Below are 17,475 nucleotides of genomic sequence, written 5' to 3'. Positions count from 1 at the left end.
GGTTGTAGGGTTCAGTTCTTGATCACTTTGCCTGTCTGGAATTTTGAATGTTCTCTACACATTTATGCATTTATTTTCCACCAAGTGCTCTAGTTGCCTCCCAGTTTCCAAAAACATGCTATCTAGTTTAATTGGAGTTTCTAAATTGCCCCTGTGTGGTTGTGTGTAAATGTGTATGTACACACCCTTTGATTCTGTCCAGTGTAGTCTTTTGTTTTGCCTTGTGCATCCAAGATTATATCCAAGATAGGCTCTGGGTTGTTACAGCCCTGACCAGGAAAAAGTGGTCAGTAGTTAAACAGTATACTTATGTAAACGGTCCTTATATAATTATCCGTTTTGTCATCAGTAAGTCAATGTACAACTTCAACAAAGTTCATTTGTCTAAATAAAGTTTTTTTCTAATTTTTGGCAAATGTATCAAAAGAAAATCATGAAGTACATCTAAAGAAGCTTCCGAACTCTCTAATGCGGATAACCTATTGTATATGTAGACTTCAGAACCAACTTTATGAGCATTCAAACTGCTGTTAACATTTCTAAACGGTGTTATTGCATTCACGTAGACAGAACCTGTACAGAGAACTCTGTATTGAATTTCGCCACTGTGGGGCGTTTTGTGCACATATCTGTAGTTAATTTGCTTTATGTATCTGATCGGACAAGAAGCTCGCGAAGGAACTGGTAATATTCTATGATCTTGTTTTGTTTTTGTGAATTTATCCGCACTGTATGCAGTGAAGCTATCCAAAGTGCTTTATAATCGTATAGTAATAAAAATTATGTTCTTTGCTTTGATTACATGCTGTTGTTTCTGGAGTGTTAATTTAAGCATTCAATTCTGCTTTATCAGCAGCAACACCTGTGTAATATTAATGGGAACATTGTTGACAAATGTGAATTTACAGTGACTACAGTGTATCCAAGTTGTTTTTAGTTTACTTTGTTTCCAGATTGTAACTACGCTAATTCTTCACGTGTATTGCTGTTCTGCAAACACGTTTAAAAGTATCTGCATTGCAACCTCATGTTTTAATATTTCAAAACCATGCAACGTTTGTATTTTAAGTAATTATCTTACCCTTTTTTCCTTGTTTGCCTCGTTTACCTGTTTATATCAATGGTAATGAGATTTCTGTTTATTTAAGACTAAATCTAATCTTATGCTAAACCTAATGCTCTCTGTCCAAAACTGTTTTTCTAGGATATTGCTTAAGTTTAATGGTTTTTAGAAGTAGGCACTATAAAATTCCGTAGAATGTTAATAAGATTTGTATTTAATAATTGAAATAACATTCCCATGTGATTTCTAAACACTTCTGGAAAAACTGTATACAAAACTTTCAGGGCAAGGGCATTTTTACTCCGGTAGTTGGTAGACGTTTTAAATTTCTCATGGGTACAATATTAAACTACAGTAGTATTCTTTCATCCAGATTTGTCATTATTCACCTAGGGTCTGTTTCCATTCTATGACTGTATTCCCCTGTTCAGTCTTAAAAATAAAATATTTAAACAAGTGGAAACTCATAGTAACATAACATAAATTAAAACTAAATATATGTAAACATGTGTTGTTAAGATCAACTAATGCAACAATGACAATCCATTACGAATGATTAAAAAAACGCGGGGTAAGTAATACATGATGCAACCCAAAAACTACACAGTTTGAATTTCATAAAGGTACAGTACTTATCTATATTTAGAAACAAATAGGTGCAATTATTTAGGAATTGGTTGATATGTAGTTCACATATCAGGATACAAAGAAAAAACACAAAGTAATTTATGTCAAAACGTTGACTGTTACTGCATTTCTGTAGATCCAAAAATATGTTACAGTTCTAATAAACATCGTGTAAGAATGCCGATACTGTAGTTCCTTTTTCATTTGGGCCAGCAATGTTTAAGGATTCCTCTCGTCTTTCTTTGTGATGTCACCACTGGCAGAACTGTTGTAATTGCCTTGGTGGAGGTGATGGCGTCATTCCGTGCCCCGGTGTAGCCTCCCGTGCTCGAAAGAAGAAGGGAGAAGGATTTTAGGCCGAGGCGATCGTGGCTCCCGCAGCCGGGATCGAGCAGCGCCAACCCGGACACCTCACCCCAACAAATATGGAGGCTGTGTCGGAGGAGCTGCGGGCCGGCTCTCGGATTCCGGTGCTCATCGAGCAGATAGTAAATGATACATTAGTGGTGACCCTCAGCTACAGAGATCGGAGCTACACAGGAATATTATTAGACTGCAACAAAAAGTAAGTGTTTGTTTTACTTAAATTATTTAGATATTGTACATTTAAAAGCTACGCGGGCCTATAAGGGTAAATAAAGGAGGCGACCGAAAGACATTAGGGCTAGGCCTTCAATAAATGTAATGGAGTGCTTTAGGAGATTAAAATGAATCTTTCACACGAACATTTAAACCTAGAATAATATCGTACAGAATTATTGTGTATTTATTGTCTTTAAAAGTTTAATGTTATTTAAAATAATAGAATTCAGAATAATATTTAAAATATTTGAACAAATAAAATATCTGAAAAAACTTAAATATTCGGATTGCAAGGTACATTTTATTTGCAATATCTATGCCAAAGTAAATAACAATAGTAAAACCATATGTGCAATTTTTATGAAAAACGACTGAGCAAAGCCTCTTTACAGAAATGTGGGTGGAATTATTTTTGTGCTGTTGCTGAGACCTTTTCATTAAACTTATGATGCTGCTTAAAATTAATTAAAACTTAATTTTCACTTGAATATATTAAGTTATTTATAGCGCTGTCTTTTCTAACATTATATGCTATAATGCTATGAGTTTCGTTTGTTTACTGTTCACTAGGTACTGTAGGTCCTTGAAAAACATAGTTGCCATTGTGTTGCAATTTGTTTATTAATATGCCTACCAAAGACAAAAAAAGGCTATTAAAGGTTTTGAGGACATCAAGTGTGCTTGACTTGTAATTTTTCTACTGATACAGAATAAAATAAATAGCCCCTTTCTCTGTTGCACTATGTATTATAAAGCACGGTATTGTTTCAGCAATATATGTTTAAGAATGGATTTTTCTAAAGAGTGTGGCTTTGAGTTGGTGAGCACACACACTGTAGTACTGAGAATTAAAGATATGCACCGAATACTTTCAAAAAAGGGGATGAGGCATCTTGCTTCTAGTTACAGCCTGTCATCAGAACTGTTCAGTCACATGGATATGCCTTGTGTTGCTAGTAGCTTTAACCGTCTGATTATTTATAGAGAACTGTTACAATCCTGCCAGGTTTACTCTTAAACATATATTAGATTTTTGGACTTGGGAGTGCTGTGGGTTTTTTTTTACCCCCCTTTCAATCAATAGACAAAACATTTTTGCAGGGAGCAATATGTTTTGTAATGGATGGGGTATTTATATCCATATTTGAAGACTGAGTACCATTTTAAATAAGCTATCCAAGAGTTTGTAATAACAATAACCTTAAATAGGCCAAGCTCGAATGAGTGCTGTTGGCTTCTCTGCTTCACAACCTTAATGTCTGCATTGTTCTTTGGACAGTATGTAGATCTATTTATATTTTTAGTTAGCCAACCTCATTGTTTCAGTACAGTTATACATGTGCAATTTTTACTGAGGTACTCTGCATAGTTCTGCATCTTTATGAGACCTTTGGGTGCACTTTTCTATGAATTAAGTTCCAGCTGTGCATGATAAAACATATAACCACTGTCATGGGGTATAATTTAACTAGTTTAGTTGTTGATGAAAACATGATTTCTAAACCATCTTTTAGAAATGTGTGCACTTACAGTACCTGCAGACACATGTACACACGAAGACAAAAAAACCTGAATCTCCCAGATCCTTGACTACTGCAGAGAATCATGGGATTGTTTTGTCCAGAGCAAAGAGGGGGGTTTTAGTATATCCTACAGCTCTTTGTTTGGTGTCTAGCAGAAAAGGCCTGTTTCAATTCTGACAGGGCAGCAACAATTTATTTTTTGTGCTCAAAACGGTGATTTGTATTTTAACTCCTGAAACATTCAAATGTGAAAATATTAGCTTGACTACCACAGGAACAGGCTTATATGCGGTAGTTGTATTCTAAACATGAGAACAATAGCTTACTGCTAGACACTATCCCAACCCCCACCCTATTAAAATGCATAATAAATGCTCAGGTGATGTCACATTTAAAATGCAGGGTTTGTGTTAGCATGCAAGAGCCTTAGACATTAGCAAGTGAAATACTAAATTGCAGTAGAAAACACGGGCTAATGCATGAATTTTTCAATAAAATCTGGTTAAGATAAGTGTTATTCAGAAAAACCATTTCAGATAAATCGGTCGGCCTGAAAAGTGAATAGCTGTTTAAAATTACATTAAATCACTCTACAAAAGTAACTAAACAATTTAAGAAAACCTGTTAAGAAATGGCAAAAAATAACCACTGCATATTCTTGTGCTTCACTTTTGTTAAAGGTCTTCAAAGATCTTACCATTTATGAGCAATTCTTTTCAGACCGAAATATTTTGAAACAGTTAATAAGGTGGAATGTATTTATTTTTTAAAGCATTTTTTTTAATAGCATAGAGTCTTCAGTTCTATGAGATTTGTGTATGAGCTCCTATCCGAAGTTCACTTCCTTCTCCCATTTTGTCTGGCATTTCCTTACAGTACTCCTCAGACCAGACGCTGCACAGTCTTTTTTCAGCTACTTCATTAAAGTAATATCACTGGTGTAAATAGTTTGCAGAGCTCCACGGTTTAAAACTTTTTGGAAGCTTCCTTTTTTCCAGGAAGTTGACTAATTATTTGGATATACTACCTTTTTGCAGCATTGAAATAAAGTATAAAAAGAAATTTTGAATTAATGTTGTAGATCTTAAATAGTACAGAGCCTTGTAGTTGTAGTTTTTCTCACAATGCACGGGTATTTCTAATACACAGTTTTATTTCTAACCATTTCTCAAGAATGTCAAAGCTTCTGTGTGAATATCTTGTTTATTCAATGCTTCCTATACTTTTGGAAGGACACTCAGTTCTTTACCCACATATAAGAATATGCAGTCATAATCTGTTTATTATTTTTTAGTGGTTAGCAAGTTATCTTCTTAGGGGATAAATACAGTTCACAATATTTAAGACACATTTCTATGGTATTGTAATGTCTTATGTTAGATATGGGCCATTTCAAATCAGAAAAAAAATCCCCAATTGTTTTCAAGTCAATATGTGTTTCAGAGTGTAAAGTAGTTTTTCCATGCTAAAAAAAAAAACAATTTAGATAAAATAAACAAATACATTAAAACCCTACACTGACACCAATGAACTGGTTTGTCAAGTGTTATGACAGCGGTATAGAGCTGACAGCTGACCGGACTTGCTTCCTGGTTGATTTCTTCAACATAAAAATATTCAGCACAGAAAACTAAAAAAAATGTGATGAACAGGAAACCAAGACGCACTTTAGTTTTAATGAACAGACTAACAGATTTTGTATGTATGTGATAGACATTGTAAGTAGACTGACCTAAAACATTCCTACTCTTTTGGAATAAATAAAAAAACATTTATGTTTATAACTTTAATTATACTTGCTTATCGTTTATTATATAGTCCTTGTTTGATATTTTGTTTTTCAGGTATGTGAATGTTAGAGAATATATGTACTATTCTTAAGTGCATAGTTATCAAAGCCTAGAAAAAAGTGGTGTATCATCATTCTTGTTTTATTTTATTTACATAATCATTTTCCCCTCTTAAGAAATTTTAGTGTAAGAGACCAGTACTTTACAAGCTTGCCATTTAAACATAATAAAGATTACAAATGAGAAGAGACCAGCTGTCTCTCATAGCTATTTTAATAGGGTGTATAGGTTTTAAGTTTGCTCTTTGTCATCAAATGCAAAATATGATACATTTTAAGTGTGATTATAGTAAAATAATGTTTAAAAAAAAAAAACAGAATTAAACTTACATCTCATAAAATGACATCTAACTGTTAACCAGGCCTATTCAACCTGTTGCCCCACCCCTCCACTACATTACCCCTCTGCCCATTATTATTCTTATTAATATGTTTGTGCTGTGGTATTTATTTTACTTTGTGTTGAGCTTATAATAATGCTTATGTAAGTAATGTCATAAGTCTAAAATGAAGAATTCAGTTTTGCTTTAAGATCTTCTATTCACTCATCTTTACTGTAGCTGTATTTTATATATCCTAGAACATATCATCATGTCCCATAACAAACTCTTGTTGACAGAATATCATTGATAATGTTCAAGGATGAAAGTTGATGTGAGCACTTTAACATAATCTTCTTTCCATTGTCTGAAAACTCAATTTAAATGCTTCTAAAAGTTGGGGCATGTCATGACCACAGTGATTTTTGTAGGTTCCATTGCTACATTAAAGTTATATGATTTTTTTTTTATTTTGTCTTAAGTGCAACCATGATAATACAGAATCTCTACATCTCCTCCAAGTTAATTTTAAATCAGGTGCTTTGTCTATTTAATACTGTATCCTTTAAGATGAAGTTCCTTACTTCTTAAAATAGGCTCAGGTTATGATGCCGAAAGCTGGTCAAGAATTTGAGCTCAGCTTGAACCTTAGTCCATCTATTCAAAGGAGCTGGTCTCAGGATCGACTCCTAAGCTTGTTTTTGGCCCCTGGTTGTCTGCTGTAGCAATGATACTGTATCTCTGCAGTTGTATTACTGGAGGATTGCTTCCCTGTCCCGGAAACAAAAACGCATGACTTGAGCATAGGATATCACAAGGCTGAGCATTACTTTAGATGTTCTCAATATATTTAATATGCCTAATGCATGCTTTACAGTTGCATAGCTCCAGTACAAACTAACAAGGTCAAGTTTTTTTTTATCTTTAGAACTGTTTGTGCTGTTGTTGCTGTGCATTAGAGATCTAGTCCTGTACTTGAAATACACAATGCCAGCTTTTCAGTTCTTTTTCTTTATATGTCTTATAAACTTAGAATGTCCAGTCACTTTGTTCTGTACTGAATGTACAGTTGTTTTTTAAGGATCTTTACCTCCTCATTTATTTTTCAGCTGTTCTTTTAGTAAAATAATGAAAGCAATGAGGAAAAAACATGCTTAACTGTGCCATATGGCCTGCTGAACAGGCTTTCGGCTCTAGATGGACATGCCATTTGCTAATTGGGCTATTTAATATTAGTCTGCCTTGTCTGTCAGTACAGACTAACGTTACTGTCTAAATGTTCTCATTTTTTTGCTAAAGCAACTGTTAATAATTTGTCTATTTAGAATGGGACGTTTTCATGCATTTTTTCATATTTCCCTAAAAAGTTTCTTATTCTATAAATAATTTTTTGCAACTAAAAACAGCACTAGATGAATGTCTGTGTGCATGTGGTTTGCATGTTTTATTTAGTGTATGCTTTTATTTGTATGTTTTCTTCACAGGACTGGGCTATTTTGTCTACCAGACGTATTGAAGCAGAGTGAACCTCCAGTATCAAAACCCAGTGGAATGCTAGATGACAAAATGTGCTTTGAGCCTTCTGTTAAGCCTCAGCTACAACCAAGCGGTGAAACGACCCAGGTGATCCCTGAGAATCAGCCTGTCTCTACTCCTGCTCCTGTGCCTACAGGGCTTCCCCCCTACCCTCCTTATTTTGATGGGGTTCCTTTTCCACAGCCCCTGTGGGTCCGGCATAGCTACAACCAGTGGGTCCCTCAGCCTCCACCAAGGACTATCAAAAGAAGAAAACGACGAAGCCGGGATTCCAGCAGATTGACCATGAGTACGATTAGATTACGACCCAGACAGGTTCTCTGTGAGAAGTGCAAAAACACATTAAACAGCGATGATGATAACAAAGACGGACAAAATTCTAAAGCTGCTAAAAAGGAGAACGCTGAAGTTAAGGAGTCCAAAAGGCGCGAGGAAATGGACTATGACAGTAAAAGATGGAAAAAGGAGAAAAAAGATGAAGACCGGTTTCCAGGGGAAATTGTTCCTCACAGTCCAGTTATCAAGATATCTTATAGTACTCCACAGGGAAAAGGGGAAGTGATGAAAATTCCCTCAAGAGTGCATGGCTCAGTAAAGCCATTCTGCCCAAAGCAGTTGATGCAGAATGGCTTTGGGGACCACAACAAAAGCAGAGACCTTCAAGAAAACAAAAGCCTTCTTGAAAAGTCAGGAAGTTGCTCAGCTACATCCATTCCAAAACTCAAACTAACAAGGCCTTTGCATTCCAGTGTGGATGTTCCATCTCCAAAAATCAGACTAAAACCTCGAAACAGTGGAGAGGACAGCATTTCAATATATGAGGCCGAACTTGTAGATGGTCCACGGAGACAAAGCCAGCAGATGCAGAGATCAGTTCATACCGATATGCATTCAGAAGACTCTGTTGAGAAGAGTTCACTTGAGATGTCCTCAGGTAGCTCCGGGGAAGAGGATGAGTTTAAGAAGCAACACAGTGATGTGGAACAACACAGTGATTTGACTTTGCTGCTTAATTTTCGTAAGAGAAAAGCGGACTCGTCTAGTTTGTCTGTTTGCAGCAGTGACAGTTTGGACGAATCAAAATCTTGCAGCTCAGATGGGACATCTCCAGAGTTGTGCGACTTTGCTCCTGGAGAAGATATATCTGTTTCATCATCTTCAAAAGATGAGCAGAAGACTGTTCCACCCTTAACGGTTCGACTAAACACCAAAAGTGTGACTAAGTGTGTAACAGAGGAAGGACGAACTGTATCGGTCGGAGACATAGTGTGGGGTAAAATTCATGGATTTCCATGGTGGCCCGCCCGCGTTCTGAGCATTAGCACAAGCAGAAAGGATGAAAGGGAGCCACTTTGGCAGGAAGCAAAAGTGTCCTGGTTTGGCTCACCCACAACCTCCTTGCTCTCCGTGTCAAAACTCTCACCCTTTCTGGAGTTTTTCCGTTTGAGATTTAACCGAAAGAAGAAAGGAATGTATCGGAGAGCTATTGCAGAAGCTGCCAAGGCAGCTGAACATTTGACCCCAGAAATAGCCTCTCTTCTCACACATTGTGAAACGTAGGTGAGTAGAATATACTTTTCAAAATATGTAGTTTTAGCAAATTAGTGAATTCCTGAGGTTTGTTTTTTTACTTACATTTTTCTCACTAACTAAATATGCATAAATTCTTGGATTGATACCAGAATTATCTTTAATGTTTAAGTATTGATGATTATGTTGACGATTCAGTTTAATGAAACAGGCGTTTCCTTTTAGCTTGTAGTTTTTATCCCTGCTGCTCAAAGTGGTCTCTTTACACATTTTTTCTGCCTTGTATACAACAAGGTTTCAGGTTAGAATTCCAGCTGGGAGGCAGGGTATAGATAAGATGTCATCTTTAGAGATGCATCACAATTTTAAATGTTAAATTAATGTTATAGGAGGGAAGAAAGGAAATCATTGTAGATAATCTACTGCTGACTGTGCTGCTAACCTGCTGATGTTTGGCAATCACTGATCCCTAGAGCACATACAACCACTTTAGTCTGTTTCATCTGCATGGAGAGTTTAAATGTTTAAATGCTATTATATGCTTATTTCAAGGTTAATCTTCACAACCAGTGTTTCAGATATTTCTGTGTAAGAATGATCCTTTAAATATGGCCAATTAATACAGATCACTTGTAAGAAAAGTGTAGTTGCCATACTTCTTAGTTTGTCATGTAGAAAAGGTGTATGTAGTTCTGTTTGGGAGGAAGGGCATAGTTCTTTAGTTGTGTTGACACTGAATTGCCTAGAATATTCAGTGTCCCTAAACATCAGACAGTGTGGCTTGAACTGAAATGGGTCTTTTTTTTTCCAATTGCAGCTTATACAAATAAACCACTTATTTATACAAAACCTAGAAAATATTCTGGACCCACTTCTGAGAGAAAGCTTAGTAAGCCTCTTTGCATTTCTACAGTTTTGCTATTATACCCTTTATGTTGTTACCTGTTTATTAAAATCTGTTTGGTAGGGAAGCCTTTACATAGTTTGTTCTGAGAATTTTGGTAATATATAGCAGATGTTGAGGCGTGGATAATAAACAGTTAAGGTTTTTGTTGCTAGACTCTGCTCTGTTTTATAACTGAAGAGGTAAAAATCAAATATTTGCACAGCCTATCAGTATTGGAGTTATACAATTATACAAAAGCCTTGAAAGAATCATCAGGTTTTTTTTTATGCCCATGTCCTACAGGATGTCAGTCACACAGCAAATGACAGGAATTGAACTGGGGACTGTGAGTAATAATGTATGCTTCAAAAGTAGGTTCAATCTGCAACCAGGTAATTGACCATTTAAATAAGGAAGTGTAGTACTGGGTCTAGGTGTCCTAATAGTTACACGATTGCACTGTTTCTGTGGAACATAGACCACCATGTAGGTCTACATTAATTAAAGTCCTATATATCCAAATATTAATCTATGGAATTTCTTTCCCTATTTTTTGTGGTTTGAGTAAGGTACTGCAGTACCTTCTCATTTAGGGTATTTAATTTCATGTACTTTGAAACCTAAATTTTCTTGATCTGAACCTATTATAACTTATAAGCCAAAAATGTTCGTAATGACCATTGCTATGACAATCCTTTAATCCTCCCACCCTGGGATTTATAAAAGATGAAAAGGTGTCCATCTTTTTTTACATATTGAAATACAATTCTCCAAAAAAACATGAGAACTTCTTTTGTGTAATAGGTTTCGTTTTGACATGAATAAGAATACAGTATAAATAAGATACATCACATTAATTAATAATAGTTAAACTTTCAAAACGCATACCACGTAGATTCCAAATGTGCTTAACTCTCTCCTGAGTTTATATTTTATATCATATTTCACAAGCTCATAGTCAAATTGTGGTTATGTAAGGCTTGATTGCCTTTAACTTTTCAGTAGTGTGTTGGTGAACATGGAATACAGTTCTGAATCATTCAGGAATCCTTTTCCCTGCTGGATGAACACCATGGATTCAGCCTGGTGGTATGGCTATGCTGGTCAACCCAGTCCTCAGCCATAGCTTTCAGGGCAACTGTCTGCAAGAGTGTCCACACTAAAAGTTTTGCATAAACAAATTCAATGCGTTATAAACACCAGACTGTTTGTGCAGTCTAAACAATTCTTGCTTTAGTAATGGGGATTTTTCACCATTTAATTTAAACTGTATCGTGGCTATTAGAGTAACTGCTAGCCTTTAAAAGTCTGAATTTGTAAAGTCCGACTTTAAAGACCATGAATTTGCTTGGAATTGTTTGTCTCCTACGTCTCCTATCATTGGTAACATTCTGTTACATGTATACATTTTAAATCTGTCCTCTCAAGTGGATGATCTAACCACAAAGCAGCAATTGTGGCATTCTGCTCTGTTCATCCTATCAAAACACTATTGCTACCTTAAAAATTCAATAACGTGTGAGTGTTTCCTTCTGGAACATGGAGCCATGATACTGAAATAGCTTGAAAGAGTTCAACTTGTGTGGAGTAGAAACGATGGAAAACATTAAGGAGAACTATAAATTTGGATGATACACTCATGAAAGATCCTTTAAACTTAAATGGCAATGGATAAAATAAGAAAAAATAAAATACCCAAGAACTGCAAATTTAACAATTGGATTTGCATTTTAACAGCCAGAGCCATTTGGTGAAAAGACTACATTTCTAAAAGCAGAGTGGTACACAAGGCTGCCTGAACACACTTCTTTTCCCGATCAGGTTCCCAAAGCAGGTTTGTGATTAAGAACCAAGCGTGTGGCATTTCAGATATTCGCTACGTTTACACAGGTTTATATACTGTATATGTGAGTCCATAACGAATAAATCAGAAATTGTGGAAGGCAAAGTCTAAAATGAGGAGATCCTTGATGTATGCCAAGTAACTCATCAAGGTAACTCGAACAGACAAACTTGTGTTAAGTTGTTGATCGTTTTAAACACTTATAGCCCTTACTCAAGCGCAATCAGACTGACGCTTATTCTGGTTTCTGTAGTGTTAAGCATGTTGAGAGCACATGACCCGCCACTAGAAAGAACAAAGGGTGCTTAGAGAATCTAAAACTTGAATTTGAACCTTACATTGATGATGCACAGGATAAATGTGAATTTTAAAATGTGTTATTATGAATAAAGTCAACTAAATTATATACCAGATCATTTTTAACAAAATTTAAAGACCAGATTTTTAAAGCCTTGCTGCCTTGCTTACAAAAATAAACTAAAGAAAAAAATACTTGTGGTGTTTTTCAACTGTTATTATTTTGGTGAAACTGATGTAGTACTTCACCTCTTTTTGGAAGTCAGAATTTCGAATATGATTTGACCATTTCATTTTAGGAATATTGTCACTTGCAAAAGAAAATATCTTACCTTATCAGTTCCATGTTCATTTGTTTGAAATAAAGCAGAGCACCAACAACACCAAAATTTACATTATTATCCCATGGCCCCAAAATAAAATGCCTTCTAAAACATTTTAGTATAGATGCAGTGGCCAAATATTTCCATTTGACAAAACACGTAATCTTTCAGCTTTACTTATTTTTATGCGATAATGTTATTGGTGAGACAAAGGCCAAAAGGAACCTTACTTTTTTGAGGAGCAGATTAAATGCATCTTCATCTTGAATTAAAATTGTTGAATCAAAAATAAAGTGCAATCAGTTCTGAAAATCACAATTCTGAATGCATTGAAGTTATCTGTGTGAAACTGATGTTCTATTTCACTTTTGTCAAAAAAGCCGGTGTGTTTTAGGTCAGATCTTTCATTTTTGTTTCCTGGAAAAAAAGCATTTGCTTTTGCAAACTGGTTCTGTCATATTTTGTGTCCAACAATTCATTATGTTGCCTCTTTTAATTGTGAGTACTTTATGTATGGAGCATCAGAATCATTTTATATAAACTGTTACCAAATTCAGGGGATTGAAATTTTATTGACTGTTTTTTTTCATACCCTAATTAGGACCAGTCCTAAGCTTGCTTATCTAAATATTTATTAGGTAATGCAATATTAGAAAAAATAAACTGGATTAAATAAATGTGCAGGTTTTGAAGAGATTTGAAAGAGATTTTGTGCCAAATTGTTTGCATTACAAAATATATTCCTATGTTATCTGGCCACATTATAGTATTGTAACTTGTTCCAGTTTCTATAAAAATGGTTGCAAAGGAATACTAAGACTTATAAAAATTCTAAAGATGTATGGGATAATTCTCACTGCAATGATCAAAAGTTACCCAAGCAATTATAATTGTATATTTAAACTTTTGATTTTGTGGGTTGACTTAATTTTTAGTAAAGAATTGTTATTCTGATTATATATGCATTCTGTAATCAAATCAAAGTTTATTTATCAAATGCACAACAAAACAGCATGCAGCAGTAGTTGCTGGCAATGAAATGTCTTTAAAAAGGAAGATGCTGTTGACGAGAATGGGGTTACCATTTTTACCCTTATCTGAAGAGATTTTGTGCTGTTATGAGATAATTAATCTGAAATTAAAATTAATCTGTCTGTATCCTATGTATCGATTAGACATCAGAAGGTTATGTTGCATGATGGAGATAATCAGTTTGGCTTTTTGTAGCAGGTGAAATGTAATTATTAGTTATTAGTGTGTAAACGGTTGTGTGAATTTGTACACTGCGATAGGCTGGAGTCCCTGCAAGATTACTTCAACTCACTTCGACCCTTGGAGGATAAAGCATTTTCTGAAAAGTGATGGATGAGTGATTGAATAAATGGTCTGTATTTTAGCAATTAGGTCATATTATGTCCTCTACGTAAATCACTTTTAAGTATTCAATGCATTTACCGTTAACAGTTTTAAACGAACAAAATTTACTGTATGTAATTTGGGAGTTGGTTTTAAAATATTGCCTGTTGTAACTAAAGTGCACATGCTATAAAGGATTCTTGCAGCATCTACAAAATTTTAAATGACTTTCATTTAAGTATTTTAAACAGCTGTGCCGATTTAACTGGTTCTGTAAAAAACAAAATCACAAAGCGGTCATTTGAGGATGTACTGTTTCAATTCAAAGAAAATGTGTGATAAACCTAACAGTTTAATTTCACACTCGGTGCAATCCATTGTAAGCTTTTCTTCCTCATATGAAAAGTTAACCTAGTGATTTTTAATAGATATTACAATATGTCTCTTAGTAAAAGAATTTCTTATTAACTGATTAATCTATATGCCATGTTTTTTATCAAGGCATTCATCAATGTGGTTACTTTTTCCATTGCTACATTGTCAGGGTGGGCCTTGAGCTTTGCTTGTTAATGTTTTTGGAATAACTGTTGTTTGTTCTGATAACTATCTTTCTGACTTCTCTCCTTTTCACGAGTTCATATTAAAAACCTTGCTTATTAAATATATTTCTGTGACGTGTTTATTAAATGCTAGAAGGTATACAGAACAAATCAAATCACTATAGTATCAATTATGGCCACACTGCAGCATGGTGTCTCTGTAATGTAATGTCTCTGACTTGCCTGAGTGTCCTTCAGGGGATTGTCATGCCATCCAGGGTATATTCCTTCCTTGTGCCCTGTGTTTTCAAGATGTATATCTGAGTTGCTGCAACCCTTGCCAGAAATAAGAGGTTTTCTGATAATGGATGGATACATCACATTAAAATAATGAATCATTTATTGCTTTACTATCCTATAGTAGCTACACCGTGACCTTGGAATGATATTGAAATTATGTTCAGCATTAATGTTCTTTAAAACTGAATAATTTCAAGTCATGTTTGGGTTAAATTGCCCCTCAAGAAAGAATAAGTCCAAGCTCCAGACAAGTAATGATGGCAAGTATTTAACGTTTTACTGTGAAACAGTCATGTGTAAGTGATGAACACAGTCAAAGCTGTCTGAGGAAATTACATACCACTTAATGGGTGGAGGGGGATAATCATTAATGCTGCATCTTTGTTTTTACCTTACTGACAATAACACTGTACCCTGACTGCAATGAGAGAGCTTAACATTTATTGCATGCAGTTAATAAAAAAAGGAGACCTTCAGATGCTAAGAACTCCTGAACATTCAAAAAGTGTTTTTTATTTAAATTTGCTGACTAATTTGGTATCTCCTTTTTTCCCTTTTTAAAAGACACTGAAGATTGGAGTACAGCTGTCTTCCAAGTGATTAATAATCCTACGAACATCCATCTATGTTCCCCAGGAGAGCCTTTTGGTTGCCATACTTCTTGATATGGGAAGATCTTTGGGATTGAAGCCCTCCTCAGCTTGGGAGAAAAACAAGGACACCTGGGTGAAGCAGTGGTCACGTTAGGGAGCAAGACATAGATGAGGCTTCTCAAGGACAACTTAAGGATTCCTTTTTAGAATTTATTTTTAATAGAGTGAATAGTGATCCTACAACTCAGAATGTATTTATTATCTGCAACACTTTAGTCAATCTTTTACAATCTAAATCTATTTGCTGCTGCTTGTTTTACATAATGGATATTTCACCCAGCTATGACTGTTAACAAGAGATATGAATGACTGAATTACATGAATCCTGGTGCCATCAGTTTTTAAAAAGAAAAAGAACAGTCTTATTGTACAGTTTTCACTTTACAGATCCAAAAATAATGTGAAGCATTGGTTTTCTGAAATCATACAGTAGGTCTTAAAATTCGGTATGTTATTATTTTTAATAGCTGCAGCATTGTTACCCTTTTCATGCCAATACGTTTCTATATTTCCATAAAAAAGGAAGAGTTATTTTTGTGTTTATCTTAGACTACTTTCTATGCTGGTGATCGATGTATCTTTCTGTTCTTGCTCTATTTAATGTTTCGTTAGAAGAAAGCACTTTATCTTTACCTTGGTGGCCTGCTGTAAACCAGTTTTGAGTTTCTATGTCACAACACTAACTGGAGTTCCTCAGATAAAAGCATTAAATGGTTCTTGTAACATGGATAAATAAACAATTAATTTGAAAGCAACAGTTCTTATATGGGGGTGTATACACTATTCTTGCACTTAATTTAAGTGTATTGTACATTTTCCCAAATGTTCCGTTCGAGTAATGAATTCTATGCATCATGTTTTGTATAAAGCTTTAAAATATTGAATGAATGCTGTGAATGCAACACCAGTTTATTCTAAAGAGGAAGTCAGTGATCAGGCTTACTATTATTGAAATGAAAGGACTTGTTGAAGCTCAAGAATATAAGAAATATTTGCCTGACGTGTTTTAAAAAATAAATTACACAGTAAGTAATATGAGGTTGGGGGTTGAAGGGAGAGGAGTTTAAAACATACGTATTGCATATTTAAGGCTCACTGTAATTGCACTGCCCTAAAAAAAGGGCTTGGTTTCTATTTCTTTACATATGTATATTTTTGAGAACATTTGGACAGTGTTCACATATTCATGCCGTTTCACTTGTATAACCTGCTGGTTTTTGAAGACTGGAAACAACAGGTGAAGATATTGCATAAAGCAATAAAGTAACTTGCTGTGACCCATCCCAACTTACTGAGCTATTTTTGATTTACTGTACGTAAAATAAAATATACAAGCAATATGTGCATTCCAGTCTTTTTTAAACAATTTTCTGACAAGCTGAAATGTTAAGCCTAAACAGGTTAGCTATCATTGTGGATTAATATGGGTGATGCAATCTTTTTGTACTTCTTTGGAATCAGGCGTATTGCTTTAAGTATAAAATTTGTCCCCATCTTTGCCTTGCATTCATCATGTGTAAGTTTTCCGTTTACTGTATTTTGATTTCAGTCCCTTTACTGTGAAGGCTCAGACCTGCAATGTTTAATTCTCAATTGTAGAAGTCTGTTCTGCATGTTATACACAGCACAAGGCATTGAGTCTGAGTGAAAAAGATCAAAGATTGCTCAAAGGTGACATTCTAAGAACATTAATCATTTTTTAAAGGTTGTAATTTTACCAGGTTTTTACCATATACTCAAGTTTCTTTGCTTAATGTTTTATAAATGTTTATCTTTCTTTCATGAAAAATGTATTTTACACAAAAAAAGCGCTTTACAAGACCACAGCTCTATGAACTCCCACGATTAACAGACTAAAGCTTTATTTCTTGGGCAGTCAATTTATATACTGAACATTAAATGTGACTAATTTTTTTGAATTGTTTTAGTTTTATGAACTTTGGATGTTGAATTTTTTTTTAAATATTTTGATTAATTGACTGTTCATGATGTATAAGCACTAAGCCACCTCATCAGAGAAAGTTCATTTGAAACACATGATGAAGTCATTTAACGTGTTTATTTGAATCCTGGCAGAAATCTAGGGTTAAAAAAACGAAGGATCCTCATGAAAGTTACCATCATATTGTGCCTTTGATGTACATCTTTATCTTCCGCACGTAGCAAGAGCTTTCTTGTGAGGTATGTGAGATATTCACTCGAATATGAGAGTATTGCAAATGATGGTCACCTTGCCAGATATGAGCCC

The 17,475-nt window shown here is 34.9% G+C and overlaps 1 protein-coding gene across 4 annotated transcripts; it reads left to right on the top strand.

Moving 5' to 3' along the window:
- Positions 1 to 72: 72 nt before the first annotated feature.
- Positions 73 to 16,565, top strand: pwwp2b (PWWP domain containing 2B). Of its 4 annotated transcripts, XR_015939517.1 has the most exons (5): positions 73 to 684; positions 1,954 to 2,255; positions 7,449 to 9,060; positions 10,220 to 13,763; positions 15,139 to 16,565. XR_015939517.1 is itself a non-coding variant. In XM_088635023.1 (4 exons), exons 2-4 carry the CDS (start codon positions 2,116 to 2,118, stop codon positions 15,143 to 15,145), a joined length of 1,755 nt encoding a protein of 584 aa, XP_088491149.1. In that variant the 5' UTR covers positions 73 to 684; positions 1,954 to 2,115; the 3' UTR covers positions 15,146 to 16,565. The 4 variants fall into 4 exon arrangements, 3 of the variants coding, with proteins under 3 accessions (XP_088491149.1, XP_088491151.1, XP_088491150.1); XM_088635023.1 differs by lacking the exon at positions 10,220 to 13,763 and having other exon boundaries at positions 7,449 to 9,056; XM_088635025.1 differs by lacking the exon at positions 10,220 to 13,763.
- Positions 16,566 to 17,475: the final 910 nt, after the last annotated feature.

Source organism: Lepisosteus platostomus, chromosome 6 (assembly GCF_059453375.1).
Source record: "Lepisosteus platostomus isolate fLepPlt1 chromosome 6, fLepPlt1.hap1, whole genome shotgun sequence".
NCBI lineage: Eukaryota > Metazoa > Chordata > Actinopteri > Semionotiformes > Lepisosteidae > Lepisosteus > Lepisosteus platostomus.
This window is presented reverse-complemented; position numbering and strand designations above follow the sequence as displayed.

Excerpts from the sequence above, each read along its gene's own strand:
- pwwp2b (XM_088635023.1), top strand. The coding sequence starts at position 2,116 with ATGGAGGCTGTGTCGGAGGAGCTGCGGGCCGGCTCTCGGATTCCGGTG. Across the intron at positions 2,256-7,448 it reads TTATTAGACTGCAACAAAAA|GACTGGGCTATTTTGTCTAC; the intron begins GTAAGTGTTTGT and ends TTTTCTTCACAG.